The following is a 19,973-nucleotide window of genomic DNA, read 5'->3' as shown; positions in this document are numbered from 1 at the left end:
CATTTCCAACTTTTCCAGCATTTGATTGGCGGAAAACATTTTCCATTTGGAAAATGAACTCCAAAACAAGGAAAAATAGGTTACATTTTAGGGAAAATGTCTTACCCTTTCAATTTCCGTAAGACATTTTCTGTGCTCTCCTCTCTATCGCCTCCTTCATTCCTTCCTTCATATTCGGTAGAAAATTGCTTCTGTTTATCGATTTTCCAATAACTTGTTTTTTTAATTATTCAATACTTGTTTTTTTAACACAATTACAAATAATTTATTTGATATTAATTTTTTTCAATTTATAACGATTAATATTGTAGCTTAATAATTGAGTATTATTATAAATAAATCATTACAATATATGTAAAAATAATTTAAAATATAAAAATTTATTAATATATATCAATATATGTAAAAACAATTTTTTCGAAAAATATTTCCAGGAAATCTGCCAAACAGCCGAAAATATTTTACACAGATTCAATCAAACACCAGAAAATATTTTCCAGTAAATCATTTTACAGAAAAGTAGAACATTTTCCCGAAATCATTTTACGGAAAATATTTTACTGGCAATCAAACAGACCCTAAATAAATTTTAATTGTATTTGGTAGGGGAAAAAAGTGAGATGAAAGAAAATATGAGAGATAATAATTTTTCATCCTAATGTATAAAAACCAATATTCCAATTTGAAATAATGGGAGGAGAAAAAAAATAAAGGAATTATGTATTTATCAAAAGTTTCATTTTTTTTCTTTTTATTTTCCAAATCTATCCAATAATTGTTTTAATTTTTCCATCTTTCCTTCCAAGCACACCTATAGAAAAAAAAAGGGGTAGAAAAGTATAATTTTATTATCAAAATAATTTAAAGCCATATACACAATATATGAATACACTTGAATTTATGCTTATAATGTGAGGAGGAACACATTACAAATTTTACATCTTCACAAACTTAAATTAATATACAAGTTAATTTTTAAATGTATTCATGTAATAGATTCGACCAAAATTTGAGTAAATTATACCTTTTGGATTAATTCAAATATTTGTTAATAATTTAAAATACATGAATCCTATCTTTTATTTAATAAGGGTAATTTTGTAATGTTTTATTACATTAGTGTTGAGTGTAGCAAATATGTTGATACAAGTTTTGCAGGATTCATACCAAATGTTGTAAAGTAATTTTCTAAATGATAAATAATTAAAATTTTGGATTAAATTATGTTGAAAATTTTGTTTTTGTTTATATATTTTTCAATGATGTATGTAATTTTAAATTCCAAAAAAGTATATAAACTTTTAGCATAGGTTAAATTTTAAAACAAATTTACGGAGTCAAAATTTTTCAACGCAAAATCGCATCGGTCTATTTTGCAATAACCAGAAAGACGGCTAAAAAAACAAAGATTAAAGAAAAGGAAAATGACGGTTACAGCGTAGGAACGGCAGTATCTGAGCACCGTAAATGTAAAACGTGTGGACCCCACGGAAATCGATGCGTTTCTTTACCGTCCGATGCGCTTTAATGAAAGTCAACGAATCGACGGTCCACAGGCAGCCAATTGTGCGAAATAGGGCTAAATTGGTGAGAGGGGGAATCTTTTGGGTGGGCCCAAAACTTCCTACGCGTCCTACGTGTGACCTGACACAGATGGCGTTTCATTGCCATTTGTATTTTATATTCCAAATTTACCCTTATAAAATGTCATATTTCCACCTTAGTCCCCCATCCGGGAGTCAGCCGAAAAAAAAAATGATAAACGTTCGTCGCTTTCACTCTCAGTATTTTTCTCCTTCACTAACACGCGCACTCAGAAAAAAAAAAAAACGTTTTGCTCACTAAGCTCACTCTCTCACTACAAGTGCTTCACTTTCTCTCTATATAATTTGTTTTTGTTTTTGAGATCTCGAAATTATATAAAATGGCCGGTTATCCATTGTAAGGATCTCCTCATTTGATTCGTTGTTTGAGCCGAGGTACGGTTTGGCCTTCGAGAAAATAGAAGGAAAAAAAATGCTACGTTTCTGTTTCCTTTTCTACTTTTTGTCGATTCTTTGTTTTGTATGGCATTTAGTATTCTACTGTTGTTTCAGCCTTGAATTTCTTTTTCAAATTTTTTTCGTTTGATGAAAATGGGAAAAAAAGCAAGTGTTTTAATTTGAGTGTTGATGTTTCTTAGTCGTTAATTTACCTATTTGAATGAACGCAGTTTACGTGTAAGTGCTTGATTACAAGCTAGTTTAGGCCGTTAAAACTGAGTTCCTTTTTTCAAGTTTTACTATTAGTTAATAATTTCGTGTTGTTTATTATAAGTTATATATTAATGTATATATGGATAAATTTGTTATGTTAACGTTCTTGATGATACCTTTTAATCATGTTTACTTTGCGTTGATTTTAACCTTTTTCTTTTTTTCATGTTGGATTATCGTGATTGTTACCAGAAAATGAATCTTGAATTTGTTGGTGACAATTTAAGGACCTGGTAAAGGCTCCTTGACCGCCATTATTGATAAAGGAAAACAGTAAAGTAAAACAAGGATACTTAATAGTTGTAATGACCCTTTAATTTTTATTGTGTAATGAATCATTATTGTGCTTTCTTGTGTTTAGCAAGAATCATAATGTCTCATTGTTTGTATTGCAGGACCTATCATTTATGGCTTTCGAACTCTGGGGGACATCATTCACTGAAGGTGATTTATTTTTCTCAAATTAGCACATGCATGCGTTCTTATTTTGATCATTGTTTTTTTTTGTGTGGTTTGACTAACTGTCTGTAATCTGCAGAAGAAAACAGCTCTTTCATACAAACAGAATGGCAGTATGACTTATACTTTGGTTATGGCATCGGTATAATAATGGTCCTATTTTTGTTGTACTTTTGGTGGATATTTTCTTGTCTTTTTTAATTACCATAGTTATGCAATGTGTTGTTTTTCTACAGATATGATTGAAGAAAATGCCTTGAATGAGAAATCTTGTATTCAAGTGTTGAGGATATTGATTGCAAAAGCAGATACTGAAATCGATGAACTAGAAAAAGATTTGGTGTTGCTCCAAAGTGAATTGGTCTGGGCTGAACATGAAGAATGGCATGACATTTGCTGTAATGCTTTGAGAGCTAAGATCAACTGCCTTGATATCTCAATAAGGAAGTTGAGGAACAAGGATGAGAATGACATTGAGGTTTATTTATTGATGCATACTGAACCTGTTGAGAAGTTGCATGAAATAATGAAGGCTCTGCTCAAAAGTTTCTGCAATGAGAAACATGAGCAGGTTTGACTTTTGAATATTTTTCATATTCTTTTACTAACTTGACATGAATTTTATTCAACCCAGAAATTTAAAGGGATAATACCAGAAGAATGTGACCTCACGTTGAGTTTTACAAATTGTGTCTCTTAACTCTGCAATTTCAACCAAATTTGTGTACTGTATATGGTTTTTGTTTCTCGGTTTTACATTAGCTTGACGGGATGCTTCAATTTATTTCTGGTACATGCATTTTGTTGTGTTTGTTCTGAGTTTAGGTTTAGACATTTAGTACTGTCTAGATGTCACAAAGTTGTAGTGATGTTAGATTTTTCTTCTAGCCTTTGTCATTCTGGATGGAAAGAGAATGGAGAACCATAAATTGACTGAGATAGAGGTGGAATATTGATTGATGTTTTATTTATTTGGAGTGCTTTTGCATGTAGAACTTGATAAGCATGGTCAACTCCTCTTGCAGTTGGCATATTGGTTTTGTTTTTGTAATTCATGTACCTTCCTACCATTTGTTTATTAAGTTTTCCTTCTTATATTTGCTTATTTTATGCATTATTTCCTGAACTAAGACGATTTTCCTTTCATGAATGAGCAATCTCAGGATGTTGTCCCAGATTCAAGGTCTAGTTCTCTAGAGCAGTCTGCTGCCCTGTATAAGAACCAAAAATTGAACTCATCAGATTCATGTTTCATTGCAAAGGAGGAAAACAATGGACCCAATGTTACTCCCAAAGAAAATTTTACTTCATCAAATCGATCTATGGAGCTTGAAGTGAAGAAGGCAAATAGTTCAGAAACAGTTAAGTTAGATGAAGCTTTATCCTTTTGTGCTTTAACATGTCCATGACCAAATACTCATCTACTCTACATATAAATACAAGTAGAGAACTCCAACTTTTGGGCTGTCATTGCAGGTATATTATTGCAGTACAGTCACTAAGGGCTGTATTAAGGGTAATTGTTATATTAATATGACAACTTGCCATATCTTCCTACTTTGCATCTTCCTTTGTGTCTCTTTGAATGTTTCACATTTGTCTGTCTCTGTCTTTTCTAACTGGGTGGTAGATGTGGGATCTGTCATGGCCCCAATGTTGATTTATTTGTTTGAATTCTTCATACAAACACTTTTAAGAGAGTTGGTGCTCACTATTTGATATTATAAGCTATTATTGATTTGTATTAACATTTTTCTGGCTCTAAGTATGAGTTTTGTGGGTGATATTGTTGACCTCCAAATACTTGTAGCTTTTATCATGTCGAATATTGTGTATGGACCTGCATGTTTGATTCTAGTTTCCAACACTTTTGGAGATTCATAGACTGTTTCATGCTTGTACTTGTGGCTGAAATGGTAAATATGTATCCAACCTTAATATATCTAGGAAATCAAAATCATGGAACAACTTGGTGTTATGCATAGTGTTTATGCTTGATGTGTCCCTCAAGTCTCAGATACTAAAAGAAGTGGACTCCAGGGTGTAGAAATCTGAAAAAAAATGATATAGTGCCTATTTTTCTTTGTTTAAAGGGAAAACAAAACTACTTCAGTCTTGGCACCTATGGATGCAGATTTACGTTGCAGATAGGTTGTAACAATATAGATGGTCAAAGTCATTTTAGGTGGTAAAGGCCTCTCTTTCTTCTTTTTTTTTTCCTTTCCAAGTTTCAAAAATATAATCTTCCAAGCATGTTTATGACCATGCATGCAATGTGTCTCATACTATGCTCTCTTCTTATCTCAATTTTTGGTACAATATAACAGCCGATTAGTTGATCATAGCTGAGCATGTGTATGTTCTTGCATGGAGTTATATCTTGATGCTTTCTCTATTCTTATCTGTCTTTGGTACAATTTAATGACCCACAACCTTTGACCCTTCAAATATGAAGTGCATACCTATATGGTAAAGAATATAATATGAAACAGGAAAAGGAGATGAGAATAAAGATTTTAGCCTTAAATTCCTTGTGGGTTTACATGGATGCTTAATTTCCATATAAACTATGTTTGGCAGCTGCATCTTGATTTCTTTGTGTACTAGCTGTACCTTGGAAATATTCTTCCTGCTTTACTTCCTTCTCTTGCTGTCCTAATGTATCATTCATTAGCAGCTAGCCAATGCCGATGTTAAAGATCTGATGCCACATTTCCTGCTGCCAGCAGCTGGTCAATTTGATGAGAAGAGCATTATAACTTTACTTGATTTAGAAACTACCAAGAAGCTCAAAGAAAGTGGTTGTGCTCTTAAGGATAAAAATGTGGTCCGGCATTTTTCTCTCAAGTCTGCTCAGAAGAGAAAGAATAATCCATACAGGACTAAGGTTAAGGTATTTCTCTCACTCTCTTTTTGGCTAAACAATCAAGTTCAATATCATTTATTAAGTTCTGATTGAAAGGGGAAATCTTTGTTGAAATAATTTGATTGACAGTGTTGGTACACATACTCTCTAGCAAGTTTCAACCGCAAGTAATCTTTTACACTGTCTAGTAATTAAAATGAAAAATGTTAATGCACTTGAACCTTCAAAACCTTCAAAAGTACTTTTCATGGTTTTATAAGCCTTCTGCTTGATGTAAAAAATACTTTCAGTTAATATTAATTCACTTATAACTAGTTCAGTTCAACAAATTATTTAACATACTTTCAGCCCATATTTAATTTTGCATGACTTATAAATGTAGATAATAAATGGGCTGTTTGAGTATGTCTATACTAAAAGATAAGATGTTAGGGCCAAGTGTTTGGGATTTTTTTAACCACGGGCAAAGGATACGAAAATTATTCAAGCTCATCGAAGGGAGTATGAAACTTTAGGACTTGTTAGAGTGAGATCCAGATCTCCTTTAGTATTTTGATAAAGATTCGACTTGCCTTTCGAAGTTATAATAATCAAAGGAAGTATATCAAACTAAATAAAGTCATTCCGAACACAACTTATATTGTCAGAGTCCTAAACAACTTATTTTACTCTAGGAGTCCTACCTAGCAACTTCTCCTAAGAGTCCTAGCTAACAACTTCTAAGCATCCACAACAATACTCCTCTCCTGGAGAAAGAGCTTATCCTCAAGCTCGGAATCAAGATAAACTTGGTGAAAGGCACCTTCCAAAAGAGTGATCGACAGTTGTCGGTGCTCACACATCCATTGGTTATCATTACTGTCAAATCAAAGGCCATCGTATTAGATAAAACAACCATTGCCTCATTATTATTCCTTCCTACTACTAATAGTTGAAACCCTGTACTAACAATTTGTCAGCACCATTAAATAAACCTGTTCAAATTTCTCACCGGCAGTAACAATTTTAAAAATAACTGAGCTATCTTTTTTAGCAACTCCCAAAACCCAAGCATGCCTTTTGTAATAAAAGCTGCTCATTTGTATCAATAAAATGGCTAACTGTTGAGTCTCTATTAAGGGTGAAATCGAGCCAAGCCGAGCCCAAATATTGTCAAGCTTAAGCTCAAATCGAAATTCGAAGCTCGATACTTGGCTCGAGCTCAATTGAACATCTACTTTTAAGGAGCTTGGCTCGAGATATAATTTGAGCTAATTGAGCTTGAGCTTGATTCAGCTGGTTGATTAATTTTTGTACTCAAGCTTGAACTTGTGCCCGATTAAGCTCATACGTATTTGAGCTCGAGCTTGAGCTTGGCTCGATTATTAAGCTTAGGGTTAATAATATATATTAAGGGTAATAATGTAATTTAATAATATAAAAATATTCAAAATATATATTAAAAAATAAAAAGCTTGATAAGGCTTGCGAGCTATTCAAGCTAAGTATTATTAAGCTTGAATTCAGCTTGATCGATAGCTTGAGCTGCTCGAGCTCAACTCGATAATTATCGAGTTCGAGTTTTTTTCGAGTTGAACTCGAGTAACTTACAAGCACCAGTGTCTCATTTATACTTCTAGTCTCTATCATCTCTGGTATTCATTTTCCTAGGTAAACCATCAAGTTTAGTAGACCCAATAAACTTTTCAGATATAGAGGTGAAGGTGCATTGGGTTTAAAGAAAAGGATGGTGAGTTGTTAGGTAAGAGTTTAGAAGGGGTTAATAAATAAGACAAGGAAGTGAAGTTGGTTGTTTCATGTTAATTGTCAAGACGGGTTTAAGAGGGTTCAGTGCATAGGATAGGGAAGAGAGATTGGTAGAGACTGCCATGGTTTGCTTTTGTTTGCTTTGAGGGTCTACTTTCGTATCTACCAGAGTTACTGACCTGTCTACCAGCAATCATTTTATCCATTCCTTCATGCATTTGATCGAACACTTCGGTTTTGGTTTCAGCGATAATTTCATAAAATGCTGCAATTTATGAGCAAGCATTTGTTTTATCTTTGTTTGCATATGCTTGAGTTCCTTTAGTGTTTCTACTCACCACTCTGCCAACCATTGCTGAGGATTGTTGGCTCTGATTCCAAATTGTTATGACCTTGAGTTTGGGATCAAGCCATGGGCAACGGGAAAATCACTCAAGCTCATCAAAGGGAGCCTGCAACCTTAGGACTCATCAGAGAGAGACCGAATCTCCTTTTAGGGTTTTGATAAAAAATTGGCTTGCCTTTATTTTATTAAGTATATAAGCATTTGCTAGAGAATTTGTATTTGGCCTAAAAAGAACCCAGAGAATTTGTAAGCAAACGCTCTTTTGCAGCTTTCTGCCCTTCAACTTTATGCATGTCGTCACATCAATATACTCTTGCTTTCTACGCATATTAAGTATATAATCATTTACTGTGTTGAATTATTGCCCTTCTCTGGTGTTGCAAGTAAATTAAATTGCGTTTGCTTCTCTTCAACAGGATGTAGCTGCCCAGTGTGTGAATGACTCAGATCTGGATGCTTCAAAACATTCAGCTGGCCGCCTCAAAAAGAAGAAAAAAACAAGTTCTTCTAGTTTGAAAATTTTGAGTGAGGAAGCAACAAAGCACACTTCTATATCTGCTGCAGATATGTTAATCCTAGATTCATCATCAAATTCAATGGGGATGACAGGGGATCTTACAAAGAAAGTGAAGGTATGGCAAGCTATCAAATTCATGTTAGAACCAAAATTGTGCTCCATCTTTGGATATCTTTGTTAAGTGATGTTATCTCACATTAACGAAGTTTGGTCTGTGGCCATATATATGTATGTGCGTGTGTGTGTATCGGCCAGTTTCTAGGAGGGGAAAGGGTTGTCCAGATTTGGACCTTGAACTTGGTGCCAACTTTGGACTGGATTTCAACCAGTCATTTGCCACTTGAACTAGTAGCTTGTTGACCGTGGTCTCATATTCAAGTTAGGTCTCTACACCTGCTACCGGTTTGCTTTGGGTTGAATACTTAAGATGGTGTGAGTTTCTGAATGTGTTTAGTTGTTCATACCTAATCCCATGTGAGGTTATCCATGTGAAAGCCCTTATTATGTTATATGTGAGAGGGAGTGTTTAAGTGAAATTATCCTACATCTACGAAGTTGTGGGTTTCTTGTGGTCTTCTGTTCAAGTGGGGCCTCTCCACATATTGTCAATATGTTTTAGATTGGATGCTTCACATGTTGTGTCAAGGTGTGAGAGTGGTTGATTCTGTTTTTAGCTCTCTTGTGGGGGCTTTTGTGGTCTGTCCTTACTGGTTCTCATTTCAGGAAGAGCAGACTGCAGATATTATTGCCAACGATTTGGGCTTGATTGCTCATAAACAGATGACTGGCGACTCCAATGAGATGAAAACGCTTGGCAAGCATGACGTGAAAATTAATGGATGCGAAGTGCAAGGACAAGATACTAGTAATTTTTTAAATTCATGTTTGAATCCTGAACATGAAGGAAATATTCAGAAAGCAGATAAGGTACAATAAACTCTTCCCCTCTAATGGAATTGTTGTATTTATATAATTGTCAATCTTAGGGGGAAATAAATCTATGGCTTGGGCAAGCTGTTGTTTTCATTAGAGTATTTGAGTTAGCATTTTGAGTCATTTGTTTGAATCTAACTTAAACTACTGCTTCTCAATAAGCGTATAATGTTGATTTCTGCAAGCAGCTTCTCTGCAAATTAGGTCTGTCCATAGGCCCGGGCTGTGGCCTGAATTTTTCTTTTTATTTTCTTTGCCTGGAACTGTTTTTGGCTCAGCCTGGAAGCTCAAATTCATTATTCATTTAATAGTAAAAGATTTAAAAATATTGTTTATTAATATTTATATAAATTAAAACTAATAAATAGTAAGCCGGGCTGGCTCGAGGTCACATTTTCCTTGTCCAGGTCTGGGCCGGGGCAGGCCAGGCCTACTGGGCCGTTGGACTGGTCTGCCACTAATGCTGTGGTTAAAAATATTAGTCGTGATACTTTGAGAAATCCATCTAGTCTCAATAGGAAGGAAAATTATTTTGATTCTAGTTTAAGGTGATTTTGGACAGGTAGAAAGTCTGAAATTTGACATGGATCAAAAGCTATGCGACTTCGCCGTGAAATCTGCACGCAAACAAAGGATCAAAGAGAGTAAGGTAGCTTCAATGGACAAGAATCAGCATTCAAATTCATTATTGAAGGGAGAAGAGAAAAGAAACGACACCTTACAAGATGTGATGCCGAAAGAAGCTTCTCCAAGTGACAATGAGCATTCTGCCTTGACCTCGCTTGTAGAACTGCAGGACGAAAATGGAGAGGATAAAACCATCCAACTTATGGAGGAAAAATCACAAATGGAGGAAGTTCCGATGTCTGAAGTTGTTTCTAGTGATGGCAAACTTGTTACAAACTTGTACATGAGGCTACAAAGAGGGAAGGTAAAGACTGTAAAGCCAAATATGGAATCAACTGCCGCTGATGCTGAAGAATCTGGTTTAAATTCGATGGAAAATCTTTCTAACTCATCTCCTTTTCCAAAAGGCAAGAGGACATGGAAGAATGCTAACAACTGTAGTTTGAACTATTCGTTGACCGGGAAAATCATTAAGAAAACTGTTCAGCATAGCCAATGCGAAGCTGAGGAGACAAGCTTGATGCTGGATGCTAGCCAGAATACAATGCCATTGCCACAGAAGAAATGTAAAAAGCTTTCTAGTGTGCCAATTGTTGTGGAGTTCAGAGCGTCATCTGTTCAAATGAACATCTCAAAGTTGCATGGGGACCTAAATAAGAGCAACATTGTGAAGACGGAATTTGCTGAATCAGGGGCTTTGGTTGATGATCTCGGTGCAAAGGGTGTGGTACCCCGGCCTTTGGATGCAAATAGCTTGATGAAAATGAAGTTGCGTGATTTGAGGGCCATTGCGAAATCGCAGAAGTTAAAGAAATACTCGACAATGAAGAAAGAAGATCTGGTCAAACGATTGGAAAATGGATTAAGTTGCTAATGAATATATGAATTGCTTTTTGTACAGGTTAGTAGTTTCCCACATGTTTTGTTCTTCTTCTCATGCTTGTTGCATTGGCATATATGTCTGAATTTGCATCATTGTATGAATCCCAAAGGTAAAATATGTTAAGTCTCTTCATTTTCCTAGAAGTAGCTATGTTGGATACCCGCATCTAACCCATATTTGAATATAAGTCTTTATAACCTTCTAAAGACAACCCATTTGGGTATCCAATACTCACAACTTGAGTATTGGATAACGCAGATCTTTACTCTTGATTTAGGGATCACACAATAAGAGAATGCTCGTTCGTATCCGATTCTATGACTCGTGCAAAATGTATGCATGTGTATGTGGGTGCGTCTGTATGTCATACAATGTGTGTATGAGTCTGTCTGTGTGTGTTTGTGCGTGCACGCGTATGTGTGTGCATGTATGTGTATGTGTGTGTGTATGTGTATGTGTATGTGTCTTTATTAACTGTGGCAGGAACAGCATAAGACACTGATACGGTCTACATTAAGGAAAAAGACATTCGACACTGTTGGAGAAAGATGAATAGGAAATTCAAATTATTTAAAAAATGGAAAAGAAAATAATTTAATTTTAACTTCAAAATTAATTGAAAGAAAATATCTACAAAAGGATTAAGAGCTAAATTTCAAATGTCCAAATGTTTGGCATGCTTTGCGTTCCAATTACGGTTTGTTAATAAAAACAAATGTTTTTACTTAAATTTAATTATTAAAAACAAAAAAGTTGATATAAAAAAATAATATTTTAATATCCGAGAAAGAGAAAAATGTAATAATTATATTTAATATTTAAATGTTTAATTAGAGTTTTTAATATCTATTTTTTTATTCAATGATGAGATGACATATTGTTCACCAACAATGTGTGAAACTTATGCATCGGTAATACGCCAAATATTATTTCTTTCTTTATATTTTTTATTTTAAATATAGAATCTAAAAACTTCATCAAGACTATTGTTACTATTTTTTTATTAGACATTTCATTTTATAAAGCAAGGGTTACAAGGACTAACATCCAATACTATAAAGAATTCAAACCCAAATTTACATAGTGGGAGAAGTAGTCGAGTAACTCAGTTTCGTACAAGACAAAGCTAACCTAACACTCTATGAAGAAAAGAACAAGTAGCCATTGCTTGATTCAGGTCTTCTCGTCAATAAAGTTGGAGCAAGGAGAGACTCATGCACGTTACTTCTGCCAACCAACCATGGAGAAGATCATTGATACGAATTTTTTTTTATCTAAATTCTTATCGTTGTGGCAATAGAAGCATCTCTAAATATGAAACAATAATTTTATTATTCGAAAGAACTAAGCCTCTTCAAGCCGAAAAATTAGTTGATGGTCGATGAGGCTGTATGTTGACCGACTGCCCTACGACCATGAGGATTGTTGGCATAAAGCTCTCAAAGGCGCTAGAGCTTTCTCCCTCTTTCAATAGTTTGGGATCTCCAACCAAAGATTTGAGCAATTTGAACTCTCACTTATGTTAGGTGGATGTTAGGAAGTGATCTCATGGTGATTGATGGAGGAAAAATCTAGGTTTAATCAATTCAATTAATTAGACTGTTGGTTGAACCGTTTAAAAAATAAAAGATAAAAAAAAACTAAAAAAATTATAAACATAAATAAAATAACAATAATGACATAAACATTAATTAAATATTCTCCATAACAATACCACTCATCTAGCTTAAATTTTTTCACTCTAATTACTGATGAATGATAGGAATATACTAACTTAGATTTCGATAAATTCATTTAGGCTTTGTTTTATTTTTTGTTGCATTTTTTATGTTAGCTTTTTATTTGGGCCAAAAGTTTAAAATATATTATAAGGGATTTACAATTTTTTTACTAGTTCAATCGATTGCGATTTTTAAATTTACTCAAAATTCAATTTAATATTTTTTTCGAATTAATGCATCCATCAGTTTTTGATTTAACCAGTTAAATTGATTAATACAATCCGATATAAAAAAAAATTGTAAAAGGAGAAAGGGAGGAGGGGAGCGATTAGCACCCTTCTTGACCGGAGACGGCGACAAGAAGTAATGGCAAAGGCGGGGATATAAGACATGAATACAAATTTAGAACAAATTTCACGTGTACAATCTTTATATTAAATTTAGCGACGAAATCGACCAAACTCATAATCTCATCTTCTCTAGCTTTGAGGATATGCTGGTTCCAAGGTTGCTTTTGAAACATTACATAAGAGACAAAAAGGATAAAAACAACACAAAATTGTCAAAAGCAACCATTTAAAAGAAAAAACAAAAGAAAATTTGTTGGGTCGAAAATGAGTTTTATAATTTTTCAATAAACACAACTTGACTTTAGATAGAGTCTGGCCCAATGCCAATAGTGGGGCTCTTACACAAAAAGAAGGTGTCATGGTCCTACCAAGAGCTATGAATGGACATAGGTGAAGCCCAAAAATATAAATTAATTATATCTTTTTTTGTGTAATCGATATGCTAAATATTCAAATTTAGTAAGATTAAAGAGATTTTAAAATCAAAGTTTTAAGAAGTAAGGTGATAATTGATTCCCATATTTGAATTCACATCCTTGTATTTTTTAAAATAAAATGGATTTAAATAATAAATATAAAATTCAAAATTTTTATTTGTAAAATTAAATTGATGTTATGAATATTATTAAGTAGATGCTTATTATAATCAACCTTTCAACTTCCTTAACTCTTCACCTTTCATTTCCTATTGATGTATTAGAAAATTAGAAGTCTAATCTCCCTATATATATATAGGAGTATACTAATTGTAATGATGATGAAAAAGAAGAGAAATTCAATAGAAATCCCAATTATTCTCATCTATTATTCTTGTGTTCTTTGCATTATTATTATTTCATAACACGTTATCAACACGATCTTGTTCGATAGCATTCAATATTTCATTGGAGAAAAAGTAATCTAGATGTACAATGTCCTTATTGAAGCAACAATCCTAAGACATGCGATTTTCTATGCATGAATGAAAGATTTTGAGATTTTTAATATTCTAAATGAAAAAAAGTTAAAAATGATACTCTTTTTTTTTTCATATTTAAGTATGAATTTATGTTTTATATATTTCATGGTATGTTTTTTTAGACTTTGAATAATATTAAAGTATCAACAACTTGAATATTTTTGCTTAAATATGTATATATTTCATAACATATATCATTGATATGATAGCTACATTGCCTACTAGATTATTTCTAATAAAGCCATATATGATTTATGAGTATAAAGGAATTTGACTTTTTATATAGACAAAGCAAAAACCATTGTTTTTGTCCAACATCATTTATATGAAGGATCAAAAATGGAATATCTAGATAAAAGAAAGAGGAATATGCAATAGAAGCAAAAATTTTTGAAGTATAGAGAGATAAAACGTGAACAACAACGAACCCTCAGATGCTATCAACAGCAACGAATGCTCCGGCGATTTAATCCCGACGGAGCTGCTAAGGGCGACTAAGAAAATAAAAAACAAAGACACCGCCTTAACAGATGGTGATGATCTGGTGATGCTAGAACCAGCACCAAACAAGCCCTTCTTTAAAGAAATACTTTTAGACAACAGTAGTACAATCCCAAGGGTGGGCATGCGCATGCCTTTGAACGAAGAAGAGGAGGTTACACTCCTTGACGATGATGTCTCAATATCCATGGATGGACCCTATCCCCAGGTGTGCTTCTCGACAAGAGTCCACTATTTGATCGATGAGCATAACAAGCAAATGGTGATAGTACGAATGCTAGGCAGACCAATCGGATACAGAGCATTAGCCAACAAAATCAAAAGCCTTTGGGAACTAACAGGCGACTACAAAATAGTTGACCTGGACAATAACTACTTTCTAGTAAAACTTGCTAGCCAGAACGACTATAACAGAGTTATCATGGGCGTCCCTTGGATGGTGTACGGGCACTACCTGGTGGTGCAACCATGGAATCGGTATTTCTTTACAGAGGAGAACTACCCATCCAAGATCATTGCGTGGATAAGGTTACCAGGGCTCCATTATTTCTATTACACAAAGGGACTAGTGAGAGCATTGGCTTCTGTCATTGGCAACGTAGTCAAGGTTGACTACAATACCATCGATGGGACAAGGGGCAAGTTTGCTAGAGTAGCCGTGGTGGTGGATATCTCTAAACCCCTTGTGCCATTCATCGGTGTTGACAGGAAGAAACAAACAATAGTTTACGAAAGCCTCCCGTCCATCTACTACACCTGTGGTAAGGTAAGCCACATCAAGGAAAACTGCAGTCAGGGCCCAAAGGAACAAACAGTGAATTAGCCGATCATTGCCATGGAAGAAACAACAGCGCAAACTCTAACGAGTAGGGTGGGGGAGTCGGACCTCAACACCAAGGACCAAGACTTTTATGGCCCTTGGATACAAGTGCTGAATCACCGTAACAAAAAGTAGTCGACAGTTGTTAGAAACGATGGCCGTCCGGCGAACCAAGCTAAAGGCGCCTCATCATCACAACGATTTGCTGCCTTTCCATACTGAACCCTGAAGATAGCCTGCAGGAACCTACAACCTTTTTGCCTAACCCCTTGCAGGAAGCCAGCGGTTACCCGAAAGCCAAAAAAGGAAAGAAAAATCAAACACTTTCGTTAGAGCCTGAATCAGCTTCCCATTCGGTGCTAAATAACAACCGTTTTATGCCTTATCCCAAAACTTACTATCTCGAATGACAAGGAAAAAAACTCCAAAAGCAAAAGTCAAACAAATGGCAGGTCACCAAAAGACAAATTCATGTCACATTTGGAGCCTATGGGTTCAGGGGCATCAGTCCAAGTCCCTAACGAACAGGCCGATTTGCTAGCTGGCCCAAGTGGAAGCTCTAGACATGCAAACAAGCCCAAATTAGACAACACCACAGTGCTTTTTAAACCTGGTTCTGAATACCCGAAAGAGGTTGTTGTCCAATTAACAGAAGGTATTTTAGACCCTGGAAAACACTCTGTGGTCACTTTTAAGGAAATTCCGAATTCCATTGGTCGCACCAAAAGTTGACACTTAGAACCTTTAGGAACTAATAGCTCAGGAAGTAAAGAACGGAAAATTTATGGTAAAATTAGTGTTTCCCATGGAGGTAAAAAATCCAATATTGCTATGCGAGGAAGGGGTAGTCGTTTGAAAACATCAATAAACACCCGAGTTTCCCTAGCCGACATAGTGGAAGAAATGGTGAATCTTATCTCAACGAAGTTGACAAATGAAAAGGACACTGAATTGTATGATGAATCCGACCCTAGCGACACCAGTGAGCCTCAACATTAACGGTATGCATTTTGTTCTCCTCGTTAATTTTACATGACTATTTCATTTTTTTCATAGAATTATCAGGGTTGTGCCAATGCAAGATTTCCCCGTATTTTTTGAGAATATAATATGGAGTATAAACCAGAAAGTATCCGTTTGCTTGAAAAGAGAGTCAGTGGCTCGAAAGTGGATAAAATAATTACAAATTTAGGATTTTAGTTTTCACATCGTGTGGAGGCTATTGGTTACACCGGGGGCATTTGGCTTGGTTGTAAAGATTCAGTTCAAGTGGAGGTGGTCCATAATCACTTGCAATTTATTCTAGCCTAGGTTTGGTCTAATTCTCACTCATCATCTTTCATGGTGTCATTTGTGTATGGTAGCCCTAACTATAAAAAATGCCAAGATCTTTGGCGAAATCTGAGGTTATCTAGTCCTATGGGTTATATTCCATGAGTGATTACCGGTGACTTCAACACAATCTTATCTTCTATTGAGAAAATAGGGGGCCTTTTGCTAGGGAAGAGATATCCCTATTTTGGTGATTTTGTGAATTTAACTGAGTTACACGACTTGGGAGTTAGAGGTCCTCCTTTTACATGGCACCGGGGCAATCTGTTTGAAAGGTTGGATCGTGCTTTAGGAAATAAAGCCTGGCTTAAAAACTTCCCAAGTAGCTTGATTACTCATTTGTCGAAGATTAAGTCTGATCATAGACCCATTCTCGTAAATCTTAAGCCGGAGTTTACCTTGCCTAGAGGAAGACCGTTTCGATTTCTTGCAGGGTGGACTGAATATCCAGATTTTGGAAAATTTGTCAAGGATCAGTGGGATTTTAGAGGTTTTATGTCAGAGTCTTTAGCCCTGCTCACGGATGATTTAAAGGATTGCAATAAGTCCGTCTATGGCCACATCACTACTCGCAAGAGAAATTTGATTCATAAACTTTCTACAGTCCAGAAGAAGATGAACATTTTGGGTTCTAATCTCTTAGCCTCTCATGAATTGGAATTAAGGCAAGAGCTGGAGAATGTGCTACATCATGAGAAAATCCTTTGGAAGCAAAATGCTAGATGTGATTGGCTTCACTTAGGGGACTGCAACACCAAATTCTTTCACGCTCGTGCCCTACAGAAAAGAAAGAATAACAGCATAACCGCTATTCGTAACTCTACTGGGGACTGGATTTTTGACCCAAAGGCTATTGAAACGGAAGCTACTAATTTTTACCAGACCCTGGCCCTATGAGGAGGCTGCCCCCCACAAGTTTCCTAAACTCGACTTCTCTGACTTCAACATTTTGAGTAGATTGGTTATAGATGAGAAGATCAAGATTACTCTTTTTGACATGGCTTTGCTTAAAGGGCCAGGCAGTGGTGGTTTTTATGCCCTCTTCTTCCAGAAGCAATGGGATATTGTTAGGACAGCGGTATGTGATTGGGTCAAAAAGGTTTTCACTGGAGGTAATATTGATGCTGAGGTAAATAACACGCTGATTGTTCTTATACCCAAAATCCAAAACCCAGAGGATTTCTTTCAATTCCGTCCCATAAGCTTATGTACTGTCCTTTACAAATTGGTGATAAAGGTTATTGCTAACCGTTTCAAGCACATCTTCCCAAAAATTATTGTGCAACAACAAGTCAGATTTATTACATGAAGAAATATCACTAATAACATTATCATCGCCTAAGAAGTCATCCACTCAATGAAGAGCAGCAAAAGTAGGAAGGGGATGGTTATCAAAATTGACTTGGAGAATGCATACGATCGTGTACGATGATATTTCATTGATACTTCTCTTCAGGCGGCAGGTATCCCTGACTACCTCAGAAACATTATAATATCTACTATTTCTAACTCTTCTATACAGATTATATGGAATGGTGTCCCAACCTCTAAATTAAACCTATTAGGGGAATTGGACAGGGATGCCCTCTCTCTCCATATCTGTTTGTCCTTTGCATGGAATGGTTAGGTCACTCTATCAACTTAGCACTGTTGAGAGGAATCTGGAATCCTATACGTCTTTCCCGCTCGGGGCTATCTTTTTCTCATATCTTCTTTGTTGACGACCTTATCATATTCTGCAAATCACGTCAAATTACTAAAGGAAATCCTCCATGACTTTTTTGAGCTCTCAGGACATAAGGTCAATCTTAGGAAAATAAATATTTTCTTCTCTAAAGGTGCTGAGGAGTCTGTGCCATCCATGCTTAGCAATATGCTTGGGTTTCAAAAGGTTCACGATCTTGGACATTATCTTGGAGTTCCTCTCTTCCATCAAAGAGTTACAAACAACACCATGTACTTTGTGGTGGAAAAAGTTAGAATGAAGCTACAAAGTTGGAACGAGCGTCAACTATCTATCGCTGGTCGAGCTACCTTAGCGTAGTCAGTTCTCCTCTTCATCCCATTGTATTTCATGCAATCCATGATGATTCCTAAGAAAATATGCGATGAAATTGAAATGTTGGCGAGGACATTCATCTGGGGCACCACAAACGGTATGATGAAGATGTCACTTGTAGGTTGGGACTCTGTATCCCAACTGAAGGACCGCGGTGGGTTGGGTATGAGACATCTACGCGACCAAAACATATCCTTCCTATTGAAGCTTTGATACAATGTGGTTTTTGACGAATAGGCTCTATGGGTTTGAGTCATCAGATCAAAATACGGGTTGGATAGTTCTTTACCTGACAGCATCAAGAGGAGTCGAAGCTCATTTCTTTGGAAGTCACTCTCTAAAGTCTGAGGCCTCTTGTGTGAAAACATCATATGGTCAGTTGGTAATGGGAACAAAATCCAATGCTGGAAGGACCCCTAGATCCCTAATGCTGGCCTCTTTATCAACTATATCCCTGCTCTCGTCAATAGTAGTCTCGACAGTTTACCTAGAGAAAGGACCACAGAGGATGGCAATTGGAACTTTGACCTATTGCAGACTTGGTTACCAGATGAGATCATTGGTCATACCAAGGGCATCCCACCCCCACATCTATTTAAATGACCTAGCAGACTATCTTGGTGTCATACTTCAACCGGAGCTTTCACCATTAAAAGTGATTTCAAAATGTTGAAGGAGGAGTCTTGGAGCCCCAAAGATGAATTATGGAAGAAAGCGTGGAAACTCCTAGGACCGCAAAGAGTTTATTTTTTCTTTTGGACTGTTCTTAAGCAAAGACTCCTTACTAAGGCGAAAAGAGCTAGGCGTGGCTTAGCAGAGGACCCATCTTGTCCAATTTGTGGTCATTCATCAGAGGATATCTTATACGTCATCCGGGACTACACATTGGCTAAAGAAGTTTGGAAACAGGTAATCCCCGGAACCTAACAATTTAAAATTTTTTCTAACACTCTAGACGAATGGTTATCTCTTAATCTATAGGTTAACCCAAGTTCCCATGGTGTAGAAGCTAACTGGGTGTGCCTCTTTGGATTATTGGCTTGCGCCTATGGAAGAATCGTAACCTCTTCATTTTTCAAGGAAAATTATGGAACCTAGATGAGATAATCAAAACCTCGGCATCTTGGGCTAAGCATTTCTCCTTGGTAAGTAGATAGGCTACGGACGTTGAAATCGAAATGACTTATGGAGAACTATTGGCAGGAGAGTGGACTTACCTCAACACAGATGGTGCCGTTCGAGTGGACTTAGGGGCTGCAACTGCAGGATGAGTGCTGCGAGAAAAAAATGGAGAATGGATCCTAGGTTATAACAAGTACCCAGGTAATTGCTCGATCCTTGATGTGAAACTTTGGCGTATTATTGACGGCTTAAAACTCATCCAACGAAGAGGCGATGCCAAGGTGGTAATTCAATCTGACAGCTTGGAAGTAGTTAAAGCTATTCACGGAAGTACCTTGGAAACCTCACACTCTGCTCTAATTAGAAGGATACATCGTATCCTGTCCCAAGAAAGCAGTTGGCTCTACGCTATATTCCCAGAGAGAAAAATGAAAGTGCTAATCTTATAGCCAAACTGGCCTTTGGAGAAAAGGAAGAT

The 19,973-nt window shown here is 36.0% G+C and overlaps 2 protein-coding genes across 4 annotated transcripts; both read left to right on the top strand.

The window, feature by feature from the left end:
- The first annotated feature begins 1,735 nt into the window (after positions 1 to 1,735).
- LOC107922510 (uncharacterized) lies at positions 1,736 to 10,775 on the top strand. 3 transcript variants are annotated; one of them, XM_016852585.2, is made up of 10 exons: positions 1,736 to 1,979; positions 2,448 to 2,557; positions 2,651 to 2,699; positions 2,794 to 2,856; positions 2,951 to 3,285; positions 3,878 to 4,075; positions 5,392 to 5,607; positions 8,089 to 8,304; positions 8,913 to 9,116; positions 9,685 to 10,775. In XM_016852585.2, the coding sequence occupies exons 3-10, from the start codon at positions 2,663 to 2,665 to the stop codon at positions 10,621 to 10,623; spliced, it is 2,208 nt and encodes a 735-aa protein (XP_016708074.1). In that variant the 5' UTR covers positions 1,736 to 1,979; positions 2,448 to 2,557; positions 2,651 to 2,662; the 3' UTR covers positions 10,624 to 10,775. The 3 variants fall into 3 exon arrangements, with proteins under 3 accessions (XP_016708074.1, XP_016708073.1, XP_016708075.1); XM_016852584.2 differs by lacking the exon at positions 2,448 to 2,557; XM_016852586.2 differs by lacking the exons at positions 1,736 to 1,979; positions 2,448 to 2,557 and having other exon boundaries at positions 2,649 to 2,699; positions 2,794 to 2,867.
- A 3,433-nt stretch (positions 10,776 to 14,208) lies between these two features.
- On the top strand, positions 14,209 to 14,985 carry LOC107921645 (uncharacterized). The gene has a single exon (XM_016851474.1). The coding sequence runs from the start codon at positions 14,209 to 14,211 to the stop codon at positions 14,983 to 14,985; it is 777 nt and encodes a 258-aa protein (XP_016706963.1).
- The last annotated feature ends 4,988 nt before the right edge of the window (positions 14,986 to 19,973 follow it).

The sequence above is a fragment of the Gossypium hirsutum genome, chromosome D01 (genome assembly GCF_007990345.1).
Source record: "Gossypium hirsutum isolate 1008001.06 chromosome D01, Gossypium_hirsutum_v2.1, whole genome shotgun sequence".
Taxonomy (NCBI): domain Eukaryota; kingdom Viridiplantae; phylum Streptophyta; class Magnoliopsida; order Malvales; family Malvaceae; genus Gossypium; species Gossypium hirsutum.
Note: the sequence above shows the minus strand (reverse complement) of the source record. Positions and strands in the feature narration are given on the sequence as shown.

Excerpts from the sequence above, each read along its gene's own strand:
- LOC107921645 (XM_016851474.1), top strand. The coding sequence starts at position 14,209 with ATGCTAGAACCAGCACCAAACAAGCCCTTCTTTAAAGAAATACTTTTA.
- LOC107922510 (XM_016852584.2), top strand. The coding sequence starts at position 2,663 with ATGGCTTTCGAACTCTGGGGGACATCATTCACTGAAG. Across the intron at positions 8,305-8,912 it reads ATCTTACAAAGAAAGTGAAG|GAAGAGCAGACTGCAGATAT; the intron begins GTATGGCAAGCT and ends TTCTCATTTCAG. Across the intron at positions 9,117-9,684 it reads ATATTCAGAAAGCAGATAAG|GTAGAAAGTCTGAAATTTGA; the intron begins GTACAATAAACT and ends GATTTTGGACAG.